This window comes from Prinia subflava, chromosome 1 (genome assembly GCF_021018805.1).
Source record: "Prinia subflava isolate CZ2003 ecotype Zambia chromosome 1, Cam_Psub_1.2, whole genome shotgun sequence".
Classification (NCBI taxonomy): domain Eukaryota; kingdom Metazoa; phylum Chordata; class Aves; order Passeriformes; family Cisticolidae; genus Prinia; species Prinia subflava.
The window spans coordinates 119,288,425-119,308,771 of NC_086247.1; the positions used below are offsets into that span (position 1 = coordinate 119,288,425).

The 20,347-nt window shown below is 42.1% G+C and overlaps 1 protein-coding gene across 1 annotated transcript in view; it reads right to left on the bottom strand.

Moving 5' to 3' along the window:
- CHN2 (chimerin 2) overlaps positions 1-19,449 on the bottom strand; it is a 158,472-nt gene extending 139,023 nt beyond the window's left edge. The window contains exon 1 of the mRNA XM_063409731.1: positions 19,262-19,449. Coding sequence (XP_063265801.1) covers positions 19,262-19,310 — 49 coding nt within the window. The 5' untranslated portion in view covers positions 19,311-19,449. The remainder of the gene's footprint in view (positions 1-19,261) is intronic.
- Between the last annotated feature and the right edge of the window lie 898 nt (positions 19,450-20,347).

Sequence of the window (20,347 nt, forward strand, 5' to 3'; positions counted from 1 at the left end):
CAGAGGGTATTTCAAGAAGCAGCTTACAGATTTAGGAGGATGTGGAAGAAATTAGGGAATGCTGCAGGGAGATGGATAGAGGGGGAAATACAAGCACATGTGAGGATAAGGCAGATAGGGACAATGCCTGGAGCCTTACAGCTGCGGTGTCACACAACATCTAACAGGTAGTGGGTAGCTTAGAGCATTCAGGATAAAGAGGGCTAAGACGCAAACCTATTCGTGGAATTCCTAATTTTAGACCCCGTTCCCCTAGCTGTCCACTAGAAACTCCCCAGAGATTGCTGTTAGGACCAAACAGTTCCATTCCAATGCCTAGGCATGTGTTATCACAGACAATAAACAAACACTGCAAGAATAACTGGATGAAACACACAGCTGAATCAGCTAACAGAAACAAAATGATCACAGGCTTTACCCCCTTGATCAAGAATATCACACAGCCTTTAGCTGACCAACTGAGACATGTTGCCGCTTCATTTTGATGATGCACACAGCTCTACACAGCTGATCCATGTACTGTGAGGGGACCTGCTGATAGAAGTGATGTTCTGCAAAGCAGAAATGTGTAGCCATATGGAGCTCATTGGAAGAAAGAGCCTCTCTTTACACTCCTGGTTGAATTTCTCACATATCCTCATTATCTGTTATTTGCAGGGATCTAATATTCTGAACCATGGAGCCAATTCCACTTTACTGTTCTCCAAAGCATTTCTACTCCACTAAAGATATTTTAGAGACATAAGTGTAAGTGGCATTTACTCCCCATTGAAAAGACTTGAAAGTTTCATGTTTATCCAATTTTTTTCCCAGAGTTTAAACTATTATCTGTATCATCCCTGAAATTCCCTATGTAGCTGTTTGATTTATAATGAGTTGTTTCTCAAGATTCAATGGGACCAAAGTGTTTCATGTGAATAAAGATGTTATGTTCCTTATTTTACTATCATGTCATTTACGACCATCATGCATCTGAAAACTTAAACTTACCAAGTTACTGACAGTTTTACAGAATGTGTTCAAGTAAGAGGAATGTTTCCTAAAATGACAAGAGTCTGATAATCTCTCTGCTCTTAAAGTAATCTAAGTCTCAGTTGCAAAATATTTCATATATGAAAAAAGGTATTCATTCAGCATTTAGATGCTGCAGTTGAAAAAAATCTCATGCTAAAACATACCCCCAGTAAATGTTATTTATCTAAAGCTGCTCAAGAGACAGTTTGGGTTAAAAAAAAGAAAGCAATGCTGCAACGAGTAATAATTAACCCGTTTCTAGTAATAGGTTTATTGAATTGAAAAGACTGTCAGCTGCACAGAAATTCACAACATTTTTATCACCCAGGTAGTATGAAATTTTGAACCCGAAAATTGGCACTATTTCTCCAGGCAGAAAAGTTTTCTTGGCAGTAGGCCAAGGTAATACAATAGGTCACAGAAAATCGTTTCCAGTCTACTGTTTCAGAGGAACAGGGAAAAAATATAGAAAAAAGAGTGCATCCTTAGGAAAAAAAAATAAACACAAAACCCAAGTCTTTTCAAGTGAACAGCAAAGCAGGACTCTAAAATATTCATGCATGAGTTCACTCCTTTTTTTCTTTTTAATCCTTTGGTGGTATAAGACTATTGCCACCTCTGTTTAATAAGCACATTTCATTTAAATAGCTTTCTTGTGTTCCAGCTCACCCACCTAATAAAACACACCGTGTTTCAGATATGGGGTAATAGTCTAACCAAAAATTGTGTGATTTTATGTTTAGCACAGTAACATTACATCATAAGGTTGATAATTACATTTTAATATTGATGCTGACAGTAGCCCATGAAAATGTGCACCTAGACTCTCAACGTTGGAATTTTATGGTTTATTATAACTTGGTACTAGACATTACTTAGCACCATTTGTACTTTTTTTTTATTACAGGATATTGTTAATTTGTTGGGTTTTTTTTTCTCGGAAAGCTCCCAGTATGGTCAGCTGTGCTGAAATTCAAAAAAATATCCATAGATGCTCTATTAAAACCTAAAAATGGCTCAGATAATAAGGAATTAATTAGCAAAATCCATGTACAATTGATAAGGTTAATACTGTTAGTTATATGAAAGGAATGATACAGGCACCAAAAGGTTTTAGAGTTCTGAATGAGGGGAGGAAGGGTGGTGAGCAAGATGAGGAACTGAAGAGAAAGACCTGGGCATTTTGGAAAGCCTCTGCAAGCAAGGCTGTTAGACATTATCAACGTGCCATGTAAAGCATATGAAGAGAAAGAAAAAGCAAATTTAAGGAGAGGAGACCATTGCTAAGCAAAGGCCATAATGAGATTTCTGCTTGTCACTGTCAGCCCTGCTTCTCAAGCGGCGCCGGCTGCCAGCTCACAGAAGGACAAGAGGAGTGCCAGCGCCGCGAACGCGTGGCAGCAGGAAGAGCAGAGACCAGGAGCAGGCAGCAGGCTGGCACCATCAACATGTTCAGCCTGCTCAAGCTGCCTCCTGGATCTTCACACTGCCACCCCACTCCACACATCTTGTCCAGTGCTAGGGATTACTCTGAGCAAGCTGAAAAGGACTGCCATAATCAAGGTGAAAATAGGGAGCAAGGGCTGAGATGAAGGGGAGCCATGAAGAGCATGGCAGGTGCATTCAGGAGGAACATATTCCTTAAGGAGATGCCTCAGGAAAAGAAGAGGGGGGGACACATCATCCCAGTCATATGGAAGCCTTTGGGGTGTTATTTCTGCTGCTTCTGGAATAGACCTCCTTAGCCATTCAGTGTCAGCTTTTCCTTAATTAACATAGAGCTCCACCCCTTACAAGCATATTAAAAAAGCATTAATAAACTACAAAAAAGCAGCCTGAAACCACACACCCTATACATCTTTGTGTCATGGGGAAACTGAAAGGTACTGTGACCAGCCAGGAAGAGGTGCTTCTCAGAGAGGAATATTTTCAGGCTGCTCCATCTCTGCACATTACTCACACAGCTGAACTATTCTCTTGCAAGGTCTAAAAATAAATTTGCTTTCAGATAAAGCTCAATGTTGTAAATTTCAAACACATGGAGGAAGGTTCAGAAAGTCAGCATGGAAAAAACTGTATTATCATAAAGAGAGCTCACATTTGAAGTTTAAAGAAGAAAGTTCACAGAGCAAGCGCTTCTTGTCTGGAACAGGTCAGATCAAGATTAATGGCTGGGTAACGTGACAGCTCCTGAGTACACGTATATGTGTCTATAGTCTACCATTAAATTTAAACAAAGTGCATCATTCTGGTTTAAAGAAGAATGTCTGCTGACTGTTTTATCTTTTCTGAAATTCTTTTACCTTCTTCTTTTAAAATATTTGCAAATCACTAATCTGTCTCGGTTTCTCCTCCCTTCAAGCAGCAGTGTCAGTGTTGTTTTATGATGCAATCCAATTACCCCTACGCTTCTAATTCTCTAAAAAGCTTTTCCATCAAAAACAATACCACAGCAAAGTAACAGGACTTTACTAAACTTGTGTGGAATATATCAGTCCATACTTACTAAGGCTCTTCACTAACACTTACTGAATCCTCAGCTGGGTTTATCACAGTCAGATGTGACAAAGACATGCCGTTTGAGGGGAGGGCTCCAGATTCTTCCTGGAATAAAATTTTCCCACTTTGGTTCCAAAAAATGTATGTCTAATTGTACTAGCAGTCTTGCTAAACCATCTCCACACAAACTCCAAACCGCAGTAGCTCAAAACTGAGATCACCCTTCCCAGACTCTGGGTACAAAGGCAGCTTGGCTGACCCTCAGGCAGCCACAGGTGTTGGAGCCAGCAGCATCACATCTGAAGAGACAGTTTCTGCTGGTTTAGAGTCTGATAAAAACAAACAAAACCCAGCTTTGACTGCCTAGATTCTACACTCAGAATTATTCCTCTTGTCAAGAATGATTATCTGCTTCCTATATGTGGAAGGTACAGACACACACGCTTACACAGTCACACTCAGTTCTTACAGTCTGGACTTTTACAATGGGTGTATAACTGCAGGTAGTGTTGATACACATACCAGGAAATTTTGACAGGACTGATAAAACCTTCAAAATCTGATTTTTAAGTCACCCTGGAGGATACATTAAATCTTGCTACAAGGAAACTAGCTAAACAGGGAAGTTAAGAGAATTAAACCTTCCCAGATGATATGATAAACAAGGATACCATGCTGGAGGCTGAGTGCAAATACATGCCATGTAGCACAGAAAGATTTGGGAAAGTTGTAAAGCAAGCCAGTGTAGCCAAACAACAGGGTATGGGAGGCTGTAGAAGCTAAAAAACACCCTTCTGAAAGCTGGAGTCATGTCCAAATGAAGGAAGTAGGAAGACTCATGACCTATTGTTGGCTAAATAAGTAAAAAAAAAATCAACCCAAAATGAAAGCAAACTTCAACCACAATAGGGTAAGTCAAAAGACAGTTTGCGAAATGACTGTGAGAAGACACAAGAACTAACCACAGCCCCTTTTTCACATCTGAATGCAAAACCTGTCAGTCTGGCCAATAGATGATCAAGGGATAAAAGCAGCACTTAGAGCAGAAAATAAGTATTTTGAGCTCTGCATACACAGAACCCAGAACCAAGAGAAGCTGACGTGTCAGAACATTTCTTTATGTGGTGCTGGTTGGAACACCCATTTTAAATGAAGATTTCAGTGGAAAAGGCTACAGAACGAACATATGAACAATAACAATTTGCCCAGATCAGAACATATTGTGAAAGCATTCTTAAGGAACTCATGGATGAAAGAGCACTCTGAGTAAATGCCTCTTTTAAAACTGCCTCAGAATCAAAGGGCTGCAAAATGGCTTACACCATGACCATTTTATAGAGGGCCCCAAGAGAAAGCCAAAAAAATCCCAGGTAGTCTCAGATTGATAGAAACTATTAAAAAGAACAGTACTGGCAGACACATGGTAATATGTTATATTAGGCAAGTCAACACAACTCTCATAAAAGCATGAAAATACCACAAATGAAAAAGGAAAGCAAATACTAAGGAACCGAGAACACATTCTAAATTTGGTGGAATGAATATAAAATGCATCCATCACATGATTAATGTTTTAATTTCTGGCCCATTTTTGTAAGATTACCTGAGGACAGGAAGAGTAATAAATGTGGATGACCAGACAGGTAAGCTATTCCAAACAAGGACTGGTCAAGTACCCTCTGATTCTTCAGGCTGGAAAAGAGCTGACTGTGGCATAATGATAAAAGGCTGTATGCTGCTTCAGATTTCACACATGTATGAAAAAGAATTTTCACTGTTTATTCAAATAAAAGCAGTATGGTGTATGAAATAAAATTAGCCATAGGAGTTCAAAAGCAACTGAAAAAGGCATCTTTTTGTAACACATTCAAAGCCTGAAGCTCTTCCTCACAGGATGTTCAAAGTTTACATGGGTCCACATAACAACTTACCAAATTCATGACATCAAACGCAAGAATAAAAAAACGCGTATTAAACTTCAGACCCCAGTTTTTTGTCTCAGGAAGTTCCCAAGACACAGATTTCTGGATGCCAGTGGAATATGCTGCAGGAGTTTACTCCACAAATTTTTCCTATCCTAATGCAGCACCAGCTGGTGGGCACAAGTGGAAGGAGGACATGGGGCTGTAGCTGAGCCTGTGGCCACTGCTGCAGCTCTTCCCACACAAACAAGCTCCAGTGGCTGTTCTGGCTGCTGTTCTACAGCCAGCTGCCCAGCAGGGCCTAATAGCCTGCAAACAGACCCAGAACAGGGAAAGGAGAATGGAGACAAAGTCATCTCACAGGAATTTTGTTTGTCCCCCTTCATACTTTTTTTGGCTCAACTACCTTCTCATACATTTATTCTACTATTTCCAATGGTAGGGAGAGCAAGGACCAGCATGAGCAAGACATTTTGACAAAGTTCTGCAAAGGGTTGGAGATAATCTCCTCATACTTGTACCACTGTAAGGCAAATTTTTATATTCCTCTTACTAAACCTGTCCAAAGGAAATACACCCCTGACAATAAAACCCCACAGTAGCACTACGGATTCAGACATTTAGTGGCAGATCTGGTTTGATTCCCTTTTGCTCAGCCAGGAACTGAACACTACTCTGTCAGGTCAATTACTAGAACTTAACTTTTCATAGAACACTTACAGGCAGACTCTGATAGAAGGACCCAGCTGATTGTCCCCAAGGTTTGGTCCCTAAGGATTACAGATAATAAACACCGGTGTTTTTACTAGGCAGAAGGGTGGAGGTCTGGCTGGTTTTGGAGGAGCAGTGGGATGAAGACAGGCTGGCTTAAAATTTGGTTTGGTTTCAAGTAATAACCTTACTACAAATCTCTTTTTTTCTCAGTACTTCAGAAATTTGGTCCAGGCTTGAAGGTGAGTTTCTCATTCTTTCCTAGGGTTCCCTCAAATGAGAGCTGGCATCTCCCATTACATGGACTGTAGGCTCCAATAAATCACAGGATACAGCAAACTGAGCTGGCTACTAGGTCTTACCCATAAGATCATATTTCTTTAAGTTTGTCACAACCTGGCAGGTAGTCAGAAAGAAAATGCCCTTGCTCCTGAGGAGGAAGGGAGCCCTAGATATACAAAAAGTCCTGAAGTCGTTCCTGCTTGACATCACACAAACAGACTCAGTATCTGCAAGCAAGATAAACATATTCATGGTGGGAAAAAAATCTGTTAAAATAAAATATGCAAATGCTTTCAGGCTTGTGTGTCGTTGATATTTTGGATAAGGTTTGTGCGCCCACGATGTTTCTCCTTTCAAAGATGGTAGGGGACATGTCCAAATTGTTACCTCAGCAGCTGCTATTCCACATGGTGCTCCACAGCCCCAGAAATGAACAGCACCAACTTCTTTAAGTACGTAGCAGTGAATAAATCTGTTCTGAAATGTTTACCCTGGAACAGTCTGGTTATCAAGGATGTGGAAAGTCAGTATCAGGCTAAGTAACTGTTAGAACATAAATCCAGGATAACACTGTTCATGTCATCGACATTTCTGGCAGTTACTTAACTGGTTTAAGCATAAGTCTACCTAACCCCGAGCCTAAGCATAGAAAAGCTTTACATCTGGGGAAAGACAGTACATATGAGAAAGGACAAATAAAAAAAAAGAAATTTTGTTTTGTTTTTTTTTTTTTTTAGCTAAATTTTACTGACACAATGCATGTCGTAAACTGATTTAATAAAAAGAACCAAAAATGTGTAAGACAAATTAGGACACACTATTACTCAAAGCCAAAATAAGGTAAACTACATGAATGGGGAAAAAAATACATCCTTTATATGAGGTAAAATTCCCAATGAGGTCCAAGGAGGGACTGTGATTCATTCGCTGATGAACAAAGAATGTTTCCTGATGGATCTTCTATTTTTATTCTATTTAGACTTTAATTTTATTCATGATAGTAGCTGAGTGGTTCCATTTTTCTGCCTAATTTCTTCCCAGTTGTGAAACAGGTGCTGTGAAGATTAGTTAAGTATTTACATGGTGATGAAAAAAAAGAGTTTTTAAAGAAATCCCGCTGTTCCCGAGCTTTTAATTATATATTATAGTATTCCTGGTACTTTTGAAGTTAATATACTTCTTACAAACCCCAGACAGTGATGGAGTTTCCTTCTATAAAACACATCCCTTTCAGACAAATTTATGTACACTTATGCTTTCTAGATGCTTTGGACGCTTTCAATCAATACACTACTGCCAGGAGTCAGTGTGCCATTTTCTAAATCTGCTTAAGAGGTGGAGCTGAAAGCCTCTTCCTGTAAAGTGAAAGTAAATTACACTACTCAATTACACTTACAATTATTTTATATTGAGGTTTTTTTACTCAATTTTTGGAAAGTCTATTTTCATAAGCCTATTATGCATATTGATAAGTCAAATAAATTCTTTTAAAAAAAATCAACCTGAACCAGACTCTCCCTCATTTTCATCACTTAGGCGTACTTGCCAATAACTGTGAATAATATAAATGTTAAATTACACTTTTCAGTGAATGTATTTATTACTGTCACATCTGAGCAAAAGGAAGCAATTGTAATACCAAGTGATGACACACACTCTTCAAACCAAAAGACATCAAGGGATCTAAAACAAACACAAGACAGAAAAGGTTTTCCATGAGCCAAAGTTCTCTGCAGTGACTCTTTAGAGACAATGTGCCTCTTTCTTCTCAGTTAACAGAATTAAAATAGAAATGGCTCAGGGGGGCAGGGAGCAAATTCCTGCTATTTTCATAAACATTTTCATTCTTTTTAGCTTCTTAAACATACACACACATTTTCATACATGTCTTTAGCAAAAGTGTGCCAGTTCTTTACCATTTTGACCGTAGTTTACACACACTACCCTCATGCTCCTAGCATTTTTCAAGTTACAAGATTTTTGTTCTCCCAATAGGCATTTATTCTATATTTATACAGATACCAAATTCTCTGGCTTTTTCACCTGACTTCTATATAAATGTATTGTCAGCATAAATGATACAGTAGTAATTATAATATCCTGTTCAACAATATTCAGCAAAGTAGACCTCCATCTGACTGCAGCCCTCACATGCCTATTAACAATTCTAACTAATAATGACCTGTTCTGTTTAGCATGGTTTTACTCTGAAATTAATCATCCTTATCTTTGTTTCATCTGTTTATAGTTAAATCATCATGTGATCAGCTCCTGGGCTAAACAACATAAAACTATATAAAAGAAGAAAAAAAAATCTTGAAAATGGCAGGTTCCATTTTAAATTTCTGATGCCAGGAATGCATTCTGTCTCTGAAAAGAGGGACCAATGAGTTTCCAAGAGTGTATGCAGCAGAAAGGAAAATGAAAGATGAGAAGCTTAGTGTAACTCAACAAATGAGTATAATTAATGTTGTATTTCTACACCTTTTAAGTCAATGATCTACATTACTATAGCACAACTGAACAATGTTCATGAATAGCTGTTCCAGAATAACTATTCCACAATAATTCCATGTCTGAAAATATATTTTTTTTCAGTGTAGCTCTTACGACCTGTTTTCAAAACAGCTTTCATGTGCAAACAAGCCCATATATAACGTGTGCACATTTCCCATATTTTGTAGTGCTGGAGGAAATCACACACTATGTGATTTCTTAGGTTGCCAGTGCTTAAAGATTTACTGTTACATTCATCATTAAAAATAATACACTCAACTCTGGTTTTGCACTTATACTTCATTTCTTCAGGTTTATTTTTAAAATCAATGGTATAAGGCAATTTAATGGATTTAGGAGGAGAGTTTCATGGGTTTTCTTTCTTAAAGCTTATTGAAGGAACTAATCCATCAATTCTGAAAGGAAATAAACCAACTGTTTAGCAGTGTGCTAAAGCACTAGCCAGCCATTCTACCCAACAGCATGCTCAGAAAACCTCATGCATTCACAATACTCCTTCAAATTGCAGGAGAATCACTCAAACTGCTATAGGGAAAGTCACCACAGTGGTCACTCCAGGCACCCTAAGGATGGAAATGCAGCTCTTGGAGAGTGCCATAAAACCCTGAAACTTTGTATCACAGAAATGCTGTTGTATCACATGTGTTTCTGAAATGCTACCACAGCATAGAACAATTCTTCACTTTGACAGTCACCTGTTGGTTCACTGGAAGGAAAATGGGCTACAACCTAAGCTTTTGTGGCCAGGGACTGATGCTCTGCCTAAGAGCTGTTCATAATCTCAGAAACACCAGGTAAGGCCTGAACCCAGCACTCAGCATTTTGTATCAGGCTTTCCCTCTCCCATGCTTAGGTGTACTGTCATCTACTACCAAAATGACCAGCAATTCTACATTAAAAAACCCTACATTCCCACCCTGGTAAATAACATGGGCTGATACAGCAACCTGCTTTGTAAAGAGAATTCAGGATCATGATTTTCTTTCTGTACAACCAAAATAAAAACACCTTTTTTTTTTTTTTTTGTCTACATAACTTTGTGAATACTCACCAATATAGCACCTACTTACCTCCATCCTCTAGCTAACTTTATTTCTCGAAGGCTTACTGATTCAATGCTGGTTTTAGTGTCGTAATGGAACAGAGGAAAAAAGCACACCTGTCAATCACTATTTCCACAGCTTAATACATCTTCGAACCTTAAATTTCATCCATGAAATTCAGCTCTATTTCATTATTTATAGTTATATCTAAACTTAAGCAAAATTTCCAACATACATCAATACAGTAGAGATGAATGAGCATGAGGAAGCTTAGAGTTGAAATCTGTCTATCTGTTGTTTATTAAGACATCAAAGGGTTCAATACTCTTTCAGTAAATACATTTGTCAACTTGAAACATTCTAACTACATGCTTCAGTTGGCAAAATAAAACAAATGGAGATCTATCATATCATGATGCTAAAAGCTGTCCATCATCTTGGTTTGCCTGGCAGAAAATCAGGAGTGATGGAGAGTATGCTCCCTCAAGAAGCAGGTATTTACAGAAATTACATATGATTTAAGTCTCGTACATAATCCTTGGGAATTCATCACCAATGAACTGACATGTTTTATATATATATATGTATATATATATATAAATTTAATATTAAATAAGTTATGTACTTGGATGAGGGGAGTTTCACCACATAGCTTATAATAATTTGTCCCATCATAACGGCAGATGCTACTTTAATGGAAACTGCATAAAAATATTCAGAAAAGCAGCTACCCCATCCAGTAGCTGCTGATTTACTAACTCAATGAAGTGGGAACAGAAGGGATCAAGCAGCTTGAAGGTTCAGGACTTAACACCTTGTCTTCATAAAGGGTTTTTCATTAACAAACCAAATCTTCTACAAATAATCAATTTAGGTTTATTACACTTCTGTGCATTACAAAAATTTGATTGTAACATTCAGGGGTTTTGTATAGCCCTAAATCTTGGAGCTGTGAGTTATCTTATATGAAAAATTCTGTTCTAGCTCTTGAAAGTTCATTAATTGCTAGCCTTAATACTGGAATCAGAAAGAATGAAATGTGATCCAGCTGTAGCTGGATCATAAATCCAGTTGGTTCATGTATTCACAAGGCAAAGGAGAAGAGGGAAAAAGCCTTTCAGTCAAAAGAAAAAAGGGAGCTTGAGACAAATGTATATACTTTTCAATACAGCACATGATTAGTAAGATTTTCCTGTCAGGTCTCCTTGTAACACAGGTGCAGGTTTTGGTTTTGTTTTCAACCTGCAAAACATAACGTCAGCATTCTGTATTTTAAACTCGCCCCCAATTTTTCCTCTCTTTTAGGAGCCTGTGGCTTCAGAACTCAGGGCCTGGAAGTAAAGGTGTGCTGATTCAGCAGCAGTAACTCTACCAGCCCGACAGATAAGAACGGCAACGACAGGTCAGATCAGTAGATTATCTCCCACAGTGACTATCAGTGGATACATAAGGAAGTGTTAAAGAACACAGCAGCTTTATAGCGTACATATTTCACCAGCTTCCCAGCTTACATACAGCTCAGGGACTTCAGGCAGAGCTGCTATCATTGTGCTTAACAGCAGTTGATGGATCTTTCTCCAGCAAAGTTATCTAAATGTGCTAACAGCCCAGGTCAGCCACCAGATTCTCTAATTTTGCATGCCACAGAGGCCCTCAGTCAATGTATGTCTCTGTTCCAGGCAGTGCCTAACTCTCAACACCCGGGCAGGAGAGGATATGGTTTGCTGGTAAGTTATACATGCTAACACACACTGCAACTGCTTAAAAATGGGACATACAGGGGCTGGCACTGTCTGTGCTGCATGCACAGAAAGGTAGGGTTCAGCCACACAAAAAATGCCACTCAACTGGCTTTAACAGCAACCATACCAATGCCTTGGAGAAGCTGAAAAATGATAATTTTATGTGTCTCTCATGAACTTGAGAGTCTGGGGTCTGTCATGGTCCCCTCACCCTTTCCTCTTTCCTTTGGGGCAAACTGATTTAGTTTATTGGGGAATTAAGGTGGAATCAGTGTATCTTCACACAGCAGAAAAATATTACAGCAGATATCCATGACTTTTGATGGCAAACTTAATGCTAAAAGAGCTCTTAGGCTTCTTTTGCTTTTGACCACAGCAGACATCCTCTGGCACACAGCACACTGGTGGAGGAGAACTACTTCTGCAGGGAACTTCTGCCTGCCTTTGCAATGGCTGTGCCTCTTAAACCTGTGCATGACGTGTCACTGTACATTTTTCATTGCCATTTTTCTTCCTTGCCCAACATTTAACCAATCAATCTGTCAAGATAAGAAAAATTTTTAGCAATTAAACATCTGCTCAACAACTGAGCCTCATTTACAAACTGAGGTCTCCATCTCTTCTAACATCCATTTTTGCTCTATGATGAAATAAAAAGTCTAACACCACAAAAACACCACTTTATCTAAAAGCTACAAGTGATGTGTAAGCAGCCAACAAGAAGATGAGAAGGAAGGAGAGGAATAACTACATGACAAGCTGGTAAGAAGAAACTGAGAAATGTGACTTGACACACGGGTCACAGCAGGTGACATGTGATTTACTGATGATAAAAATGTGCCCACCTAGTACTTTCTACACTGTCAGTAATAGCAGCACACTGGAAACACCTTGTCTCTGTGGAATTGGACTGCCTGATAAAGATATCCTCGGAAGAGATGTCTTATTTACTGAACTGATTCTGTGATGACCTTGATCAATAATACCAGAAGCAAGGCATGTGATACTTGTATCTTCTTCTGAATTTTAAAAATCCTTTAACCTCTCCTTACCTTACCAAATAGTTCAGCCTGCACTGTCAAGTTTCACTGGCAAACTTTGAAGTGTGTTAATGTTATGAGAGCACTATTGCAACATCAGTTTCCTTCTGCAGGGATATACTCACCCTCCAGCCCTGGGATGTGGACTATTGCTGAATAAAACAGAGTGATGAAACAATTATTGCTGAATTCTGCATGATTCATAGTTGGTAATAACCACCTGCAAATGCAACATTCAAATTTACATTCTCATAATCAAAGGTCAGAAAAAGACAGCAGAATGGGTCATTATTCACAGCAGTTAAAACTATACATTTACACTAGATACTGTATAATTCTTAGACAAACTGTGACTACACCTGTAAAAAATGTGATATATATAGAATTACAGATTTATAGCTTCTTGTATAAATCCTCCTACATTTCCCTGCAACAAAAGCTTTTTCATGCAAAATTAATGGGCCATTTCCTAACACAGAGTTCTCCAAATATTTTATATCCTTGGTATCTCTTTCTTTGGTAGAAGAGAGGAACAAGTGACAACCGACTGGCTGCCCAGCATGGGAACAGCTCCTGCCAGCATTCAGTGTTGCAAATGAGGCCAATCCAGCCAGTGCTGCCCTTCAGCCAAAGGTATGTACAGAAACTATCTCTGAAAAAAGGTATTTCTTTGTCTAAAACACCAGGTTTAGGACTTCCCTATGTACCACAATAGCCAAATTATTATGATTTCAGGCATGTAAAGCATCATGGTCATGGGAATACAAGAGGACTCATTAGAACACTCACAAATGTAAAAATATTCCTATCACTCAGCATTTGGCATATGTAAGCTTCCCCAGAACCATCAAACAGGAGGGAAGAACTCCAATTGAACAGATATCCAAAAAGGTCATCAGCATGACAGCATGAAAGGCTGTTCACCTGATCCTCCACATATGTCTGTGAGACAGGCAGATCCTTAAGAAGAACAAGACTTTTGCCTTACAAAGCATGAGTGCTTATAAGCTCAATTGTGAAGCAGACATGCACTGTATCAGTTTCCAGGCTATTTTATTTTCAGTAGTCACAGCCTACATGTCCAGTAACTAACTGTTGAATCAATCACTATGTCAGAATGGAGTACTATGGCATTTTTCCCTACTGAATTTTCATTATTTTTAATAAGAATGGTGAGTTTTTTGTAATCATCAGATACAAAAGACTTCAGCTTTAATTTAGAGCAAGAACACCCTGGCCAGCAGAAGCTTGGCATGAAGAACAGAAATTAAAAAAAAAAAACCCTTATAGCCCTTTTAAAAATCAAAAGTAGCATATCAGCATAATGACAGCATGATTTCCATAGCTTTCATGTGCCAATTTCACAACACTATTTCTATTAAATCATTAAGAATAAACATCTATTTTCATTTACTAATCTTTTTCCCAGTTAGAATCTCTCTAAATCTCTGTACAATAGTAATTTCATTTCTTCCCACTTGCTTGCATCTTAATTAAAATCGGTCCATGTTGACTTTCATTTTTATAATATATCTGCCTATTTCACATCATAGCACCTTCATGACCCCCAGAGAGTCATGAGCCTTTAATATTTTATTTTGACCTTGTTAAGTTACTGGAACCATCAAAGATTTTCCTTCTTCCCTTGATAAGCATTTTTTAATCCTTTTCAAAATATAGAGGTTGTGTAAAAAAACACGTAGTTGAGAACTATGTTTTCTTTAAACAACTCATGATCATTTATTTAAAAAAAAAACAAAAATGTGTTGCCTCTCAATTTATGGCAAGTATTAGTTTATTAACCATAAACTTAGCTATTAATTAAATAAGGATCACTTATTAAATGATGCTTAAAGGCCTTTTTCTCTGAGCTTCAAGACAAAAAAAATTTTGATTTTCAATTAAAAAAAATACTATCAGTAATCAGTGACTTGGCTTTGTAACAGTCTTCTATACAGTACCTGAGTTTACAAAAACAGGGGATTGTGGGGACAAGCAGCTATCTTTTATTAGAGCAGTGGACCCAGGTGAAAAGTAAAAATGCCCTGATAAAACACACAAGCCCTTCTTGGCCTGAAGCAGAAAGCTTGCCTACGTGTTTTAACTCCATCACATGGTCTACTGACAGGTATTACTCAAAATGCTTACAAAGCACATGAAGAGGCACTAATTCAGATGGGAAGCAGAAAGGTGCTGAGCTATCCCTTCAGCCTAACACCTGCAAACTTGTCTTTGGAGCTCAAAGAAGAGACAAAATGCTGCGTGCACCGGTACGAACATTTACATATTTGCCTTAGGTTCTCACCCAAATTCTTGCACCACTCTCCCAGCACAGGCTCAGGCTCATGCAAAGGTTTTGGCACAGTCAGAGTCCTGCTGTCGGAGGCAGCCTGATTACACGTTATCATTCATCAGGCTTGTATTTGCCTTTACCTTTGGTGTGGACCCATACCTGACAGACAGCCCAAGCTGTCTAACCTATCCACCTGCCACAGGGAGGGCATCTGCCATGAGACTTCTCCAGCAGAATGGCAGCTTTAAAAGCCAGCTGGCATTTACAGCCACCTTGTACTAGCTTTGGATGGCACAACTGCAGAAAGAAGTTCAGTGCCTAGAAATACCACTGCACTCAGCCTAGGTGGGAAACATGCTGCATTTGTTGCTTCTCCAAGAAGCAACACAGGCACAGCCACAAAGGTCTCTTCACCCAAGCTTCTATTTACATTCCAGAAAGTCGAGTCTCAAGTTCATCAGTTCTGTATAATCAGTATTTGGCTACTGGGTGGAGGAAACTGGAGGCAGCTACTGACAAAGTGGGAGAGGTTGATTGTTTGGCAGGAAAAAGCTGAGAAGTTTCAGTAACAGCAAAAAGTTTTAAAAAGAAATATTTTACTGAGTGGGAATAAGTACTAAGATGGGCACTGGCAAGGGAATGTCTGTTTTGAGGAGACTGCAGCATGAAGAAAAGCATAAAAACATGCACAGTTTTCTTAAAGGAATAGGAGAGGAAGAAAAGATGCTTCTTGCAGTTAAATCAGCACTTCATCTAGGGATAAGAACAACATTTAGGAGTTTGCAATGAACACAGCTAATAGATCACCTGGGTATGTGTTAAAGAAAAGATTACAGGAAAGTAAACTGGAATTCCCAGTGGAAGTAATTATAATTTCAGCTTTTTATATGGTGTGCAGATTTATCCAAGGTCCAAAGAAGACTACCTAATGAAATTGCTTACCATGCCCCCTTCTTGCTCCCCCAGTCTCTTCAAACACAACAGTGAGTAGTCAGGGCAGCTGAAGTTCTCTTACCAAAAGCAAAGAGCTTGCAAAAATGAAGAAACACAATACAAATACCCATGGTGCTCCTGTAGATTTTGTTACCAGTGAGTGCCAGCTTACTGAAAAAGGTCCTTCCTAAGCTTCTGTCGGATGGGGCCTGTAACAAGCACCTAGTATTATTGAACCTATAATTAGCAGCCTCACAGTGGCTTATGAGATGACTGCACAGACTACAGACTTTGAAGGAGGGACTGGTCCTCCAGCAATGAAATCAAAGGAGCAACAGCCTCCTAAGTATGAATCTTTGCTTTACCATTAGTGGATAGTTGAAGTCCTAGCTCTCCATGCATGTTAGCTACCCATCTGTACAACAGCTACAGCTCACCAGCCTTCCACGACACTGGGCAGGTAGTGCTTATAAATAACCACTCCAGAACAGAACCATTCTGACCTTTAATGCAGACACTGGTGCAAGTGAAGACTATAAATCCCACTTGTACATTGATAGAAATATAAGTAAGCAAGCAGAATACCTACACCATAAAATTCCTGGGCAGTTTCCTCACAATAAATATATTTGAACCGTTTAACCTTCTCATTGACATGAACTGGCAGGAATTGAAGCAGAAATGCTACATCACAAATGGTCACTTGTAGCAACACATTCTTTAGCTTTGGCAGCATTTGTAAGTAGTGGTAGAGCTGAGTTCTGCAGTGTGGTATTCTGCTATCAGCCTCAAACTTCACTTCCTTTTTTGTATTAGTAGAATGTTCTGGGGTAGTACAACCTCCCCCCTTCTGTGGAATAGAAATAATTATACTATTTGGAAATCTTCATCCTGCTATGTTAAGCATACATACAAACTCTACCAAATTAAATTTTAAGGCAAGACTGTTTGTTTAGAGCATGCAAACAAAATGCAGTCAGACTTGCTGAGTTCTGAGAGCTTAAACCACAGACAGCCAGCATACAGCTGCACATGGTCAGATATGGTGTGTCTGCTAATATTGGCAACTGTATCATGCTGAGCAAATTTAACTGCTGGTTAGTATACACATAGAAGAAATATAGATTGAATAAACTGGAACAAAACCAAAAAACATCCCAAGGTCCTAACTTATGAAAGTCAAGGGCACTCAGTTGCTTTATAGAGTACTTGACAGTATTTATTACTTGTACTACTGTGGCACCTAAGAGCCCCAGGCATGGGCCACAGCTCAGCTGTGCTCACGCTTGCAAAAATAGAAAACAAAAGATAAACCACAAACTGTTGTAGGTCGTAGCTAAGGGCTTCATACAAAGCAGGATGCTGTCAAGTGTCAACTCCTGATGTACATCTTTTAATGATGTACAGCTAAAGCTTAGATCTCAGTTCCTTGCCTGGATGTTACTTTTGGCACTAGATTTACCTAGTAAGCAGGAAGCCACCTGGAGTTGGATGACATCAACTGCTCACACCAAGGAGGCACCAGAACTCCCACTCTTCCCTGCATTTCAGGCATTTGAACCAACACTGCAGGGGATGGGCATCTCTCAATTCACAAGAAGGGTCCTGAAGCCCAGATTTAGTAAAGCCAGAGGGGTTCAGAGGTATGCATTCAGTATTCTGCAGACACTGGAACACTTTGCAAGAAAGACCATGAGATTCATTGAGCAAGGGAGCTACACACTTTCTCCAGGCTGGGGAGATGCTTCTGCAGCTTAATGGTTAAAGCACCAAGGAAGAGAGTCACAGGTTCCGGTTTGGGCTTTTAAAGTTGTTTCTAGTTTTATCATATAACTTAGATGTAAAAATATACAAATTATGTGTAAAATAAAACCACATTTTCCAAATGAGCACCTTCACTAATAAGCCATAAAGTTGGCTGGATTCTTGCTTTCTTCATTCTGGTCTTGCAAGTTTTGCTTTGAGAATGTGAACATAAGGCAGAATTTCTTGTGCATACTTCTTTCAGGTGCTTTTGAGTTAAGGCAATAAGGGCTCGCAATGTTTGTGGTTTTTTGTTAAAAAAATGTTTGTAGGACCTAGTTCCTTCTTCGGATCTGTTTGTAAGTGCTGAACACTGGAACAGTGGCATAGAATATGTTGTGTAAGTTACATACATTGTCTTTTAAAACAACATAGTTGCTCATTGGCCTTTACACTTATTTATATTTTGCAAGAGTTGTATTGATAGTCAGAAGAGCTTGTCTACTGTTCACAGCACATATTGCTATGTTTAAGAAATACTCTTAAAAATCTCAGTCTGGCACCTCAATTAAAACACTGAGTCACAAGTCCCTTGAACCCCTAAGCTGTTCATGCTTCTATTTACTCCTTCAGCCCACTGAAATGCCAGGATGTTACTCTCAGCCAATTTCTCATAACTTAAATATTACAGTAACTGCTCGTGAGCTAAGCAGCAGGCAGCGGTACTCCTGTATCACCGCTTTCAGTTTCAGGACGCCTCGGTTGCAAAGGCGCCGTAACTTTTCTGCCTTCCTGCGGGTGTGCAGCGCAGCCAGCCCCCACCGTGAGCGGGGCAGAGCGCCGCACCGCACCGCCTCCCACCCAGCACCCCCAAACCCAGAGCAGGCACAGGCTCCTCACACCCGCGGCCGAAACCCTGGGGCAGTCCGTCGCCCGGAGCATCTCTTAACCGGGATCAGGAATTTAATTGTTCCCAGTCCTGCAGAAGTACTGAAAAGGCGAGGTGTGCCACAACACTCACCGAGCGGCACGCCTGGCAACCCCCGCCCGCCCCAGAGCACCACGACGCGCCGGGGCGCGATTCGGGGCCGGGTCCCGTACAGCGGGGACCATGCAGGGGATGCGCGGTGGTCCTTGCATGCCCTCCACGCCAAGCCCCGCGGCGGGAGCTCCCGGTAACGCGCCGGGCGCACCCCTTCCCGAGCCAGGAGGGATGCTGCTCCCCCGCCGAGGGAGCCGTGCGAGGGGTTCCCCTCACCCCACACAAAGGCACGGCAGGGCGGAGGGGAGGTGCACCGGGCCCCGCCGCGCTTCCCCCGTCCCGGCTTCCCCCTCCGGTGCCGCCTGAGGGATAGCGGACCCCGGACAGGGGCATCGCCGCCCCGGGGAGCGCCCGCCCGGGGCTCGGGGAGCGCCCGCCGCGGGGTCGCGGCGAGCGGGACGGCGAGGCGCTCTGCAGACAGGTAGCTCCCCGCTAAAATGGAGGGAGGGGAGAAATGCGGCGCTCGCCCGAGAAACTTACCGGAGGAAACCGACGAGCCGGACAAACTGGAGTTACTGGATGCGGCCATGGTCCCTCCTTCTCGCCCCTTAGCTGCGAGCCCCGCGTCGGCCGCCGCTGCTGTCCGGCCGGCGCTGCCGCCAGCCCATGGCAAAGTGCCGGAGCCGCGCCGCGCCGAGCCGCCGCCGCAGCCCGCGCTCGGCTCCCCGCGCCGCCGGGGAGCAGGAGGCGCCGCCGACCCGCCGAGGCGCTGCCGGCCGCTCTCCGGGGCTGGGCGAAGCCGCTCGGCACGTCAGGCAAAGGGCCCCGCGGCGCTCCCAGCGCCTCTCTCCGCCCTGGGGAGCAGGGCTTACCTTGTGACGGGGACGCGAGAGCCGCCCTGCCAGCGCCTTCCCTCGCCTCCTCCCTTCCCGTCCCTTCCCTTCCCCGCCTCCTCGCGGGCAGCGCTGACAGCCCGCCGGAGGGACCCGCCGCAGCTCCCCTCACGCACACAAAGGAAGCGGCGGCGCTGCCGGCCGGGCTGCCGGCCCCGCTGAGCGGGCAGGGTGGGTCCCGCTCGGGCGAGCCCCAGCGGCGCGGCAGCCCCGCCGAGCGGCGGCCAAGCCCCTTCTCGGCCGCCGCCGCCGCCTGGCACGGGGCTGGCAGCGAGCGCGGCTCCTGCCATGTGCCGGCCCCGTCCCGGCGGGGCGGCAGCGCCTGTTGAGCGCCTCGGCCGGCAGCCCCTCGGCGGTGCCGCAGTGTGGGCTCCGCGCTCGGCTGCGCCCGCCGCCCCCGCCCGCCGGGGACCCCCGCCGCTACGGCTGGGGCAGGGCTGCGCCCCTCGCCCTCGCTGCCCTTTGTCCGTCTCCTGCCCCCGAGGGCAGCCCGCTGTTCCCGCAGGGCTCTCCCTCGGCTATCTCCAACCTTCGCTTTTTTTCCTTTTCATTTTATTTTTTTTTCCTCTCTTCTGACGTCCGTTTTTCTTAATAAAACCCCCCAAAATAGGCCGACACCAACAAGGGTTTTGCCCTGCCAGGTGCACAGTGAGTGCGGGGCCCCGGCCTGGCCACAGTTTGGGTTCGCCCTCCCACCTCCCCCCGCAGCGCTCCCGGCCCCGGGGCTCTGGGG